Source organism: Lathamus discolor, chromosome 8 (assembly GCF_037157495.1).
Source record: "Lathamus discolor isolate bLatDis1 chromosome 8, bLatDis1.hap1, whole genome shotgun sequence".
In the NCBI taxonomy this organism is placed as follows: domain Eukaryota; kingdom Metazoa; phylum Chordata; class Aves; order Psittaciformes; family Psittacidae; genus Lathamus; species Lathamus discolor.
In genome coordinates this window covers 18244154-18256375 of record NC_088891.1, presented here as the reverse complement: position 1 = coordinate 18256375, position 12222 = coordinate 18244154, and the positions used below count along the sequence as shown (strand labels likewise).

Below are 12222 nucleotides of genomic sequence, written 5' to 3'. Positions count from 1 at the left end.
TGGCAGTGAAGGATGGTTGTTCTTGGCTCTAATCACAGATCACTGTTTAAGTCCCTCTGCTATACAGTTACCAATAAAGAATGCATTGGATTTCTCTGGAACTGACAGAGCACAGAAACATTCATAAAAAAACCCCAAACATGTAGTGCAGTCAGTAACTAGATGGGAATAGAAATATTAACCCTTTCCTGGATATGGCTACTACTGGTCTAGCTAGCTCTTGGATCACAGGAACTTGACTGGCTACTACATTCAGTGCAACTTGCTCTGCATTTGAACAAATGATCTCCCTTCCTGCAACATTATTTTGCCATCAATAGTAATGAGTCATTTGTAGTGCTTCATGAACCACAAAGAAGAAATGGTCTCCAAGAGCAGAGTATTCTTATTAATACTTGAAACCCACTATGGTGATCTTGGAATAGTTATGATGGAGACAGCAGTTCTAACTAGTATCATGCAGTAAAGCATTTTGTCCCAGCATTGGCCCTCTGAGTGCCTGAAACACTGTAACTTGGGAAATCCTTTAAGCATGTGCTTAATCTCATTTAGGTCAAGTTTAGGTAACTGTGGGAATCGCCGGGAGACGAGCTCATCCGATGATGACCAACAAGTCTCATTTATTGCTAAGCAGATGGATACTTATATACCTTGCTTGCATGTTTATAGTTTGGTTACAGAGAGATCATTGGCTTATAGCTTTTACATGTTACAAGATCATTGGTTTATAGCTTCTACATTTTTGCAGCTACACCATGCACCCCCCCACCATCCTCCTTCTCATGCACTTATCACTTAGTGGCCTTGGCTGTGATTGGTCATAGTATGTTGCTGTTTGCCGGTGTCCTTCATTTCCTCATTATCTGGCGTGAGAGGTTTGCATCATGTTCTACACAGATGTCTTGTTTCAGCTCGTTGATGGGGACGTGACCTTTGACCTTTTTTCGACAAGCTAATCCTCCACAGGTAACTACATTGCAGACAGAGTGTGAAGGACTTCTGTTGCTTTTATATACAGTAAGTGCTACAGCATTTGGTGAACTGGGGCAAAAACACTTTCTCTGTTTCAGCATCAAGGCTGATAAAACTATTATCTGGCAGTACATCCTTGATAAAATGCAATGTACTTATTGTCAAAGTGGAAAATATACAGGACAGTACAAGCACATATTAATAATGTACCACTGCCCCAAAATGTGACCACTCTTTCCAAGACTTAATCAGGTCAACAGTTGAGTGACTTACGCTCAAGTAAATATTTTCATCAGTAACTTAGCATACACAATGCAATCTGAATGCAAAGATCATCAACTGTAATGGTGGAAGAAGCCTCTGTATTAACCTTTTTACTTGGTCAACTACACCTTACAAAATACAAATGGTGACAAAAATGGCTGATTCTGAACCATATTCAGAGAAGATGGAGCATAGTACAGGCAATTCCTCTAAAACAGAAGGATAATACTAAACAGCCTAGAAAGTACTGAACATTGATCTGTGTGGGATTGTGGATTCCAACCAGTATTAATAAATACAACACTTGGAGACCAAGAACCATATTAAGAAAATAGTCAGCAACATTTTCTCACTGTCCTAATGCACAGCTTCAAAATGCTTCTGAGACCAATAAATTAACATTTGATTCAGCACCATGAGTGAATTTTCATCTTCAAAAGTTCTGAACTTAATGTTCTATGTATATTTTTAACAGAGATTTTGACTTTATAGCAATACCAGTCATGAGTAAACATGCCAAAAGAAACCCTTCTCACCTAAAATAAACCCTTGCAGTGGACATTTTAGGATGCTAACAAGTCACGAGGCCCTACTATCTAGTTTTAAAATAAAAAATATACTTTGAGAAAATAACAAGTAGGGAAATAAAATGTTTGTTACATAAGCTTTATGTTACCCAAAATACATGGATAAACCCCACTTACTAGTATTTTCTCTGCCACATTAGACATACTGAGTGACTTGCACAGATAGAAAACTTAACTGTGTATTCTGTGTGTTCTTGAAAGATGCTTCAGGAAAAGGTCCAGCTCTAATAAATGCTCAGAACAAAAGAGAAAGGGAAAGGCAAAGAAATTTGCAAGATAAGGACAAATGGGACCCAAGCATATCAAACATTGTGGTTTAGTTTTCAAGTCTTTAGGCATTACCATGCAAGCACAAAGAATTGCCTTCCCTAGAGCCTCAAATGTAGTGCCTAGAATGTTTTCAACACAATTAAAATCGTGCTGCACGGAAGATAAGACCAGAGCAAACTTGCCAAATGCTTTTCCCCTAGTAGTTGAAAATACCTATTTTAAAAGATTTTAATAGATATTTAAAAAGGTATTTAAACCTAAAACATGCCTCAGGCCTCTATAGTTCCCATTCAAATATTCAGATAACCAATCCTAAAATAGGAGCTTCTTCAGTCTTGTTCCTGTCATGGAGAATACACAGAAGAAATCTATCATATAGTCAGAGACATGATGTATACACCTGGGGATGGAGCCACTTGATAAGCACACAGAACACCAAAAAGATCCCACTTTGACACAAATGCAGTCATGCCAGAACAGACCCACCTGGCAGCAACACAAACTTAGTTACAGTTCAACTGCCCCAGGGCAAGGTTTCCAGCATAGATTCCATATGGAGAAGTAGCCTAACTGTACATACACACACAGAGTTATATTTGACATGGAATAATGTTGAATGATGGAAACCGTAACAAATATAAAAACAAACCTAGCCTTCCCCCTCAAAAACCCAACACCACCAAGCATCCAGCACCCTTGAATAACTGGTGTTTGGCTTTCGTATATATGTGTGATTAACGTGCTTTACTTTAACAATACTGAATGCTCACTGACACGTATCACAGAGTAGGCATTCCTACTTTATACTGCAGAGCTTTAAATAGAACACTCTCCTCTGTCACCTGGGAATCCTGCCTCCTCCCTGCCTTGCAGATAGATACAACTTCTGTCTTGCTTTGCTTAAGGAGCAAAATGATCCTTTGCATGACCATGGCAACACAAGTCACAGATACCTACAAGCAGGGGGAAAGATAAAAGAATTCCTTCAAGGGCTTATTGTTGGTGAAGATAAAAATAAATTATGTATTTATTCTGTGGCCAGATAAGTACTACACATAACGGTGTGGCAGCAGGGCTGCCAACTCCTTTATGCCGTTCTTGGGGTTAAAACTTTAACAGGGAGGGAAGACATTAAAGTTAGAGCTTAATAAATGACAGACAATAATATTAAAGCAAAACGAATCATGGTATGAGATACGAACTGTCATGGATATATCATTTCGACACTATGATGAAGGAGTAGCAAGGGACGTTGCCTCTTGGGGTGCAGGCACTTCAGCAACAGTCACTCAAAGATCCCTGCTTTGCTCTCAGCTGAATGATGCCCTGTGCCCAAGGACAGAGGTCACACATTAAATTAAGAGTAACTCATGAGCTGGATCTGATCAGTGCATCTGTCTACCTCCAAACCCATCTATCCAGCTCCACTGCAGGTACTATGGTCAGGTGACACAGCGATTTCTAAGACCTGTAACTCACATGACCAAACAGTGTCTGCATTTGATACCATAAACTTTGGGCCACAAATATGTGTTGTTCCATTAATATGAACAACCACAACATGTTTTATATATACTACTGTGAAAACAGAATAGCAGGTTTCAGGACTCATGACAGCGATAGGAAGATAACTCTGTTAATCATGATGCAGTCACATAAGGACAAAACTTTTTACCAGTTTGGACTGATCAAAAGCAACAACATTCTTGTGAGCTAAACATATCTACATTTAGGGGTTTTTAGATTATCTATTCATCTGTTCATTAAGAATTAAGTAATGACGAAGCAGAAAACCAAAGGGAAAGGGCAGACCAAACAGGAGTTTCAATTCTCATTTTAAAACTTTTCTCACTTTGAGACTTCTGATACATAGAAGTTTAGAAAAATGATCAAATGTTCGAATTATTTCTGCACAGTTGGGGAAACACCACCGGACTACTTGTACACAAACAGCTTTGAGGCATTTTGCTTTTAATTTGCATACAATTCCTTAAAGTGAATTCCACATGAAGAAGGGTGAGATACAACAGAGCTTGTTTGCCATTTCACAAGTTAACAGAACAAAGTAAACATCTGTCCTTCTTATTACTTAGCTTCCATCCTGTACTCCAATTTGTAACTTCCTATTGCAATTCTCCATGCCAAATAAATGCATGGACTAGTTCCAAACTCCACAGACGTTCACATGTGGACTTCAGTGATACTGCAAATGATAACAGCAAGAAAAAATTGAAATAGAAAGACTTTACATGAGCTTATATTCTCTTCATGTTCCTCAAACAAAGACCCAACATTCAGAGTAAAAAAATAACTTCAGTTGTTCAGCTCAGCTACTCATCTGACCGTGGTTCCTCTATGGAGCACACAGATGAGGAGAAAAAAGAATGGTGGCTTTCTGTCAAATAAGAGGGAGCGTTAAATCAGAAACAGAGAGGTCTCGAAATAACTGTGCTAAAATGGACTTCCCAAACTGCTCATTTGGAACACAGTCTGAGCATGCTCTTTCCTCCTATATACTGATAAAGTTTTCTAGCTATACAACTTCCATACATAGTTGCATTTGACCAGGCTTTTGGCTTCTTCCAAGCTGACAAACAGCATTCTGATCAAAATATATTACAACAGTATTATATTGATAATAAAATACTGGCATGATGCTAAGGACAGCATCATCTTTCTTCGTGCTTTAATGAGACCAAATAATAGGTTAAACATGTTAAAAGGGGAGCAGAAACAAATCTGTACGGCAGATCTTTCCGACATGGGAGTGTGAGCCTATCCAGGTAATATAAAAAGAGCCATAAGCTGCAAAGAAGCCAAGCCTCCCAACAGCAGCAGTAACTCCCTATCACTAGAGCTGTCTTTAGTTAGGTCTTAGAGCAATAAACACCAATTTAGCCTTGTTTATCCTGAAAATTTAGAGGGAGCCTTTTTTTTTGGTGTAGGAATTCTTAACTTCAAGATTCTGTGACACTGCTCACAGCAAGCTGAGTGAGAAAGATCAAACTAATTCTGCTGAAGTGGAAAATGACAGAACTGCAGGTCTCTGATAGTAAGGGTCTGCATATGCACACAAGCCTATACACCACAGCACATCTGTCAATGCCAGTGATTCCATTTGGGATTTGCCAATTCTTTCCTCTCATGATTGTGGAGCCTCCAGCAACTCTACTGAGTCTGAAATATGTCAGTACCAGAGAAGAGACTCTAACAATAAAAATCTTTGTACACTTTAATATTTATTAGTTCTCTAGTAATTTTTTTGCTATATATTTAATACTAGTGTGACAAAAATCCTGGTAATCATATCTCATGCATGTAACTTAAATGAGTTAGCACTATCTAAACTGGTAAACCTACCACTAAGGGGTTACTTTTGAGTCTACAAGACAAGTATTTCTGCAACAATGACAACTAGTTGGGTATGCATGTAACATAACAGGCTCAGCTGAATGGACCTAGCAGGTATTTAAATGACAGCACAGCCTTCAGAAGGACTGGAGTGGCAACATCCTTTGACCTAAATAGACTTGACATTATTGTTTAAGAGGGCTTGAGTGAAGTTGGAGGCATGTTGGAAATCTTCATTAGGAGAGATGGTGTTTCTGTAGTTGGTCAAATAGTTTACCTTTTGCTGGTTAAAGTTGCTGTGATTTGTGTTCTTTCTCTGACAGGGTAAGATGTGGTACTCACTCTACCCATATTGCTATTGTTTAGGTCACAACAGAGATTGAGAGCATACTGTACCTTTCTGCAGCTGAAGAAAAAGACTGATGACTGATTGCTGCTATTCCTTCTCTGCAATTCCTTGGTGAGTACATTTTCATCAATACCAGCTATGGAAACAAACTCCCTAGAGTCCAGATTATTAAAATATATATTACAGGAAAAGTCTACTTGTAAATCACTTTCTCTTTGCTCCTACCATACCCACAGGTTTCAAAGCAAAATCAGTATAAATGAAATCATTAAAATAACAAGGGTTGTGATAGTCTGTTGTTGTACTGGGCATTTCCCTTTTTTCACTGACATACATTCCAACAGAAATCCCACAGTACAAACAAGATAACTTCCATTAAAAAAGCAAAATGCAAGCTATTCAGCCCAATGTTAGAGCATGTATATGTGTGTATAATACTGTAAAAGTAGTCACACATTAGAGGTATATAATTGAAACAGCATTTTCTTTCATGAACCTGCTATTATTGAGGCAGTGACAAGGTTTCCATTTCTTTGTTTTCCAAGCTCTTTAAAGAATGGCTATTGCCACATTTTGTAAACCTAAATATTGTACAAGCAGAAGCTTGTTGGTATCAGGTAAGGAATAATACCACTAGTGCAAACAGGTGCAGAGACAATTCCTCCAGTTTTGGGGCAAACCAGCTATATAACACTGAAAGAGGACAGGGATCTTCAAAGCCACACTCATGCGTGTTTCTCCACTCAGACATACATCCTTTTCTGTCTTGGTCTTCTTTTTACAAGAGTAGTTGGGGGAGAACCATCAGCTCGTGTAATATTTATCATGTGAAATACTTCTTGACTGTTTTCCTGTTAATAAGATGAATGTTTTATAACAAGTCAAGGAGCGATAAATACCTCAAGCATCAAGAAAGTGACAGTAATACTGACTTAGTATCTTTAGTAAAAAGTGAAACATTCTCTCCTGAGATATAAGTCAAGGAAGGAGCAGGAACGATGAACCTAACACTGTACCATTATTTGATCATCATGCACCTCAGCTGCCCAGATGAGAAAGAACAGGTGTTTATTGCCCTCTGCTCATCCAAAGCTATGACACGCAGTTTATTTAGCTAAGTGCTTGGCATACCAGAATGTTGTCAGAGCAGTTCTCACTGTACTGTCCCCCTTTAGCTTATTTCTTCAAAAGAAAAGAAAAAAGGAAGAAAAAGAAGAAAAAAAAAAGGAAAAAAAAAGAAGTAAGAAGATCTCAGCAGGTTTAACCCTCATCTTCTCTCAGCTCTGTGGGTAGGAATTTGTATTGCTGTTGGCGAATCTGAGCCAGTTTTTTCCTTGCCTCTTCCAGCTCTCTTTCCTTCTTCAGCATTTCTTCTTGGGCTGCAATGATCTAGAAAACACAAGCATAAGTTACGACAGCAAGGAATACTGTCCATAAAACAAGATTCCTTTCTCTGTGACACCAGTCACAGGTAGGCCTTGAGCATTCTCCAGAGAAGCACCAAATTTCAGTGACTTCAGCAGGAATTGCTCGAATTTCCAGCTTCCAGGAGTAGGCCATCAAGAACACCACCTAATTCCCACTTGTGCCTTAAAGAGGACTAAAAAAAGAAGAATCTATGAGCATAGTTTTATCATACACCCATGATGGATTTTATAGTGCTCATGGTGCTGTGGGGTTCACACCATGTCTTAACATGATGTTTGAGTGACAGTAGAATTGAGCACTCATTACTGCAGGTGTCGACAGTATTTTCCTGCTTCTCAAAAGGCCAAAGGAAAAACAACAGTACTACAGACATGCAGAAATAATATATTTCAATATCTTGTAAGTAGTGACCACAATAGGTGGCGTTCCTCATTCACAACAGGATCCAGAAGTTGGTAAAGCCTCAAAGCCTTGGAAGCTATTCTAAAATATTGCTATAATTTCCCCATATTTGTTACGGTCACAGCAATGAAATATCACCACTTATATCTCTCTTTGTTAGATTATATACACACAAAAGTAGTGTTCCACTAAGATCTGTGAATATTTAAAGTACATAAGAGAAATTTGAAAACAACTACTAACTTAATCAGAACAAAAGAAAAGATACTGGACATCAGTAACTGCTATTACAGTATATGATCAGTGAAGAAGCGTTAGATGTCTTGCAGTCTTGCAGCTGTTACATCAATGGTTACCTAACAGTGAGATATCAAGTAATTTACTGTAGATTTCTACATCTATTTGTCCAGCCTGCAATACAGCAGATGAACAATCTAATACTATGCTATGTTTCAATGCTAGTTTTCCTCTGCTTTACTTCTTGGATGATTGTACCAACCTGAGCAATGCCACCCACGAACTTCGTTTTGACCACAACATCGTCATCCTCTGCTTTCCCAAATGCTGCTTTTTGGGCAGCCCTGACCAGATTGTCTGATGCTCGCTTGACAGCGTTTCCTGCAGCCTTTGAAAAAGACAAAACAAATTTAGCATAAAAATGTGTAAGTAACATGGATTCATCTGAGCATCAAAACTAAAAGATCCCTTCCTGACCACACAAAGGTGTGCTTTGTTTTTCTCAGTGAAAAGTAAATCTTGCAAAATCAATGGCACAGAGAAGAATGCAATTCCTTTATTTAAACAGCTGTAAGCAGGAAAAAGCATAAACAAGGTTTTTTCCCCCTACAGTTCGCAATAAAACAGGAGATGAAATCACAAGTTGTTATGAACAACACTGAGTTTTCTTCTTCTGTCCCTCATCTCCCCTCAGTCCCATTCCATATTTCCAGCTTCATCTCCCTTTCAACTTACCTCTCTTCCCACCTGCAATGACCCAAAGGCAGATTAATTGTAATTTGCTCTGCTCAGTCTGGAGCTCATCCATAGAGAATGGAAACACTTCTATTTGTTTCATTAAGTTTTGGCATAGGCTTAGTGCATTCCAAGTAAGTATACATGGAAAATGCAGTTCAAATGTCTTCTCCCAGAGCTTGCAGTTGTTTGTAGGGTAGGAAGGAGAAAACTAATAGACCCAAACTCCCACACCTGCCTATTGATTAAAGGTATACGAAAATGCTTGTGGTGGGGGCAAAGCCACCTGAAAAGCCTCAGTAGTTTTGGCAAATACACCAGTAGAAGTATTTAGTAGACATCAACTCACTGGTTTTCCTATGATAAAGGACATAATTTCCAAGTGCAAACTGCTTTTCCCTTTGTTATTCACTTTGACACTAATAAGAAGCTTGATAAAATGGCCAAGTTAAATTTCAATATGTGCTTGGGCTTCTTTCCTTTTCACATTCCCTTTCAGCTTTTCACATTTAATCGCTGTTTAATAATATATCCCAGAGTGACTTAGCACCCCAAATTCCCTGGCAGAGCTGACAAAACAGTCTCTAGTACTGGATTTTGTTCCGGTTTCTACTGTTCTGCATTTAAAACTAATTCAGACCCATCTTGGCATTTGGATACTAAAGTGCAGGTTGCATTACAGTCAGAAATATCTTCCAGTTACTGACACAGATCCTTGACAAAATCAATCTATGTGAATCCTCTAGAAAGCACTAAAACCATCTCACCCCTAGAGATGAAGACGTCCCTGCTCATTGTAGGGGATTGGACTAAATGACCTTTGAAGGTCCTTTCCAATCCAAACTATTCTCTGATTCTTTAACATTGACATGCCACTGTTTTCTGTAGAAACAGATTTTCACACAGTCATACATCTGTTTTTTTAACTCCTAAATATTTAACCCATTTATCTACTTTGAAAAAATAATGAAATCAATTCTTCTTCCTCAGACAGATTAAAGTCAAACGTATTTCTGTTGGACTTGATTCTACCCATGAACTGTTATATTGAGTATCCATTAGGAGCATCTGTGCAAATAAGAGAAAAGGGCAAATTTCACTGTCAAAGATACTCCAGTATGAAAAAAGGAGCTGAAACAGTTCTCAGGTTCCAGGCTGAGCCTGCAGGACAGGATGTCACAGAAGGCTGTAGCCATTTTTAAAATGAACACCCTTCAACAAGACTTCTGGAGGTGTTCTATTTTACCCATCATAACACACTGTTAATTCAGCAACAGTTCATAGAAGCTCAGCATGAAATGGATGTTTAATGTAAAAGGGAACCAGTTTCACATAAAAAAGTTAAACCAGGCTTGAGTTGAGACACTGCAGCAGCTTCTGCTCCTGTTTTAGCTTGACATTGCTTCTCCATTTTAGAAATGTTCTATCTACAGTTGAGGCTCTTGATGCCTAGAAACAAAGGAAAGCTGACCATAACCCAGGCTGGCACTTAGTTAAGTACTTTGTTGCACATATGCATAATCTTGAATAGGTCAGGATACTCATGTGCAACCCAGTGAAGAGTGCTCAACTGTCTGCAGGCTTACTGGGAGTCTAACTGAAAGCAGAATAATTGCAGAGAAATCAGCTGTACTCAGTTGTTATAAAAACGCATGTAGTAAACATTCCCAGATCATGTATTCCTGTGGCTTACCATGAATATGAATCTATCAATACTGCACCTAAACCAGGGCTTGGCACAGGCCAGCCAACATTTGCATCTCTCGGTGTCTTGTAAAATTGAAGACTAAAACAAGCAGTAAAGTGAGCTGAATCTACAGCTGAATAATGACAAATGCACAATCACCCCTGATGAACGAAAGTAGCCCACAAGGGGCAAGAATCCCACGAGGAAGAAAAACTGCACAGAGCGCTTAAAATTCAATAAGCTACTCCTAAAATCTGGGGTTTGTTCACACAGTGCTAAAACAGCATTTAGATCTCACTATTATGGGTTTTCAGTAAGAAAGAACATAAGTACCTGCAGCCTCCTCATAGCTTCTGAATCATGATCAGCCTTCACTTTGCAAGCCACAAGCAACTGGGCTGTAGAAGCTGCCACTTGTTTGGCGGATGAGATGAGCTTCTCCTCACTAGCATGGCCTTGTACTGATGCGTTAGCTGCTTCACAGAGATTGCTGGTTGCAGCTGCCACCATTCGGGCCTAGGAGACAGTAAAAAAGTCATTGTGTGTTCTCACAGGATATTATTTCTTCAGGGATGGTGCTAGTTTTCCTCAAGAGTTACTCACAGCAGAAATAAGTCCCTGAGACCACTGTCCATCATCAGCTGCGTTTGCAGGGATTGCTCCAACCTGAAAAACAGTTCATAGATAACTCACAATGAAACAGAACATACGATTGCTTTGTCTCAGATTTAGACAAACAGTAATCGATGAAAAAAGGAAACACCTGCACTGTGACTGTGCCCAGCACATACAGGAGCAGAAAATCCAGCTGAAAGTTAGTTGTCAAAGTGTGCTTCCAGCACATGTCTGCCTGCTCATGTAGTGCCAGCTTGCTACACTGCTTGAATTGCCCCATGCTTGGAACGTGCATAGAAGTCCCACAGTAATGGTTGTTGCAGCCGAGACGCCGGCCTAAGCAACAATAACAGACGACCCCAATCTCCTGATCTTTAAAAGACTTTATTTCTGTCTCCACAACACATTCAGATTTACATCATTCAGACTTACATCATTCATCAGCCTCTTCTGATTGTGGTACTATCGGAACATACAAACCAGAAAACACAGGGAAGCCCCCTAACTGCCATCGAGCCTAATAATGGCATTTGAGGAAAGCAGCCTATTTTTCTGCATGGCTAATCCACTGAAGTGTTCTTAACATCAGCAGTACAGGCAACAATAAGTTGTTAGATGCAAGTAATGAAACAACATTCTACACACAGTTGGTTGCCAGCTCCCCACTCCCAGCTGCCGGGGCTGGGATGCTTTGGGAGAGGAGCTGGAAGGTGTGAAATACCAACAGGGTCCAGAAACTTTGTGTATTTTTAAGAAAATGGAAACAGGGATCTGTACACAATGAGGATCCCAAGGACTGGAATCGAATTCTTACGTGTAACATCAGCATGAACAGAAGGTGTGCTCTCTCATAGCTATGGGGACACAACATACCAAATTGGAAAGGTCAGTGAGGAACAGTTAGTTGTCAGAGTAAGTGTGTTTACTAGTACCATTTGCTGTTTGGCTCTGAAGCGCTGGATGTAGAACAGATCAAACTTGTCCTTCCTGCCCACATGCCAGCTATACGTTTCTGGGAGCAGTCCATACCACACGTCTTAGAAGGCCTCTTACAAAAACAAAACATTTCCCCAGTATCAATTACAAAATCTTCCCACCAGGAAGGTTGGAGCCATTCACTATGGACAAGAGTTTGGTCAGCATTGTTAGCACTACCTATACGTCTGGCAGGCCTGGAGATACAGATTACTACAGCAGTCAGAGGATACCCCATAGTGATAATTACCTAAGCACTCGTAGTTAGTAAAGAAGAAAAATGGGTTAGGGCTTCATTATTTCTCAAGTATCTTAATGGCTTTATTTATTGGTGAGAAGTATCATAATGT

The 12222-nt window shown here is 39.4% G+C and overlaps 1 protein-coding gene across 1 annotated transcript in view; it reads right to left on the bottom strand.

Moving 5' to 3' along the window:
- Positions 1 to 5313: 5313 nt before the first annotated feature.
- TLN2 (talin 2) overlaps positions 5314 to 12222 on the bottom strand; it is a 122075-nt gene continuing 115166 nt past the window's right edge. Inside the window, exons 55-58 of the mRNA XM_065688114.1 lie at positions 10886 to 10948; positions 10616 to 10798; positions 8123 to 8248; positions 5314 to 7182 (exon numbers count right to left, since the gene is read on the bottom strand). Coding sequence (XP_065544186.1) covers positions 7054 to 7182; positions 8123 to 8248; positions 10616 to 10798; positions 10886 to 10948 — 501 coding nt within the window. The 3' untranslated portion in view covers positions 5314 to 7053. The remainder of the gene's footprint in view (positions 7183 to 8122; positions 8249 to 10615; positions 10799 to 10885; positions 10949 to 12222) is intronic.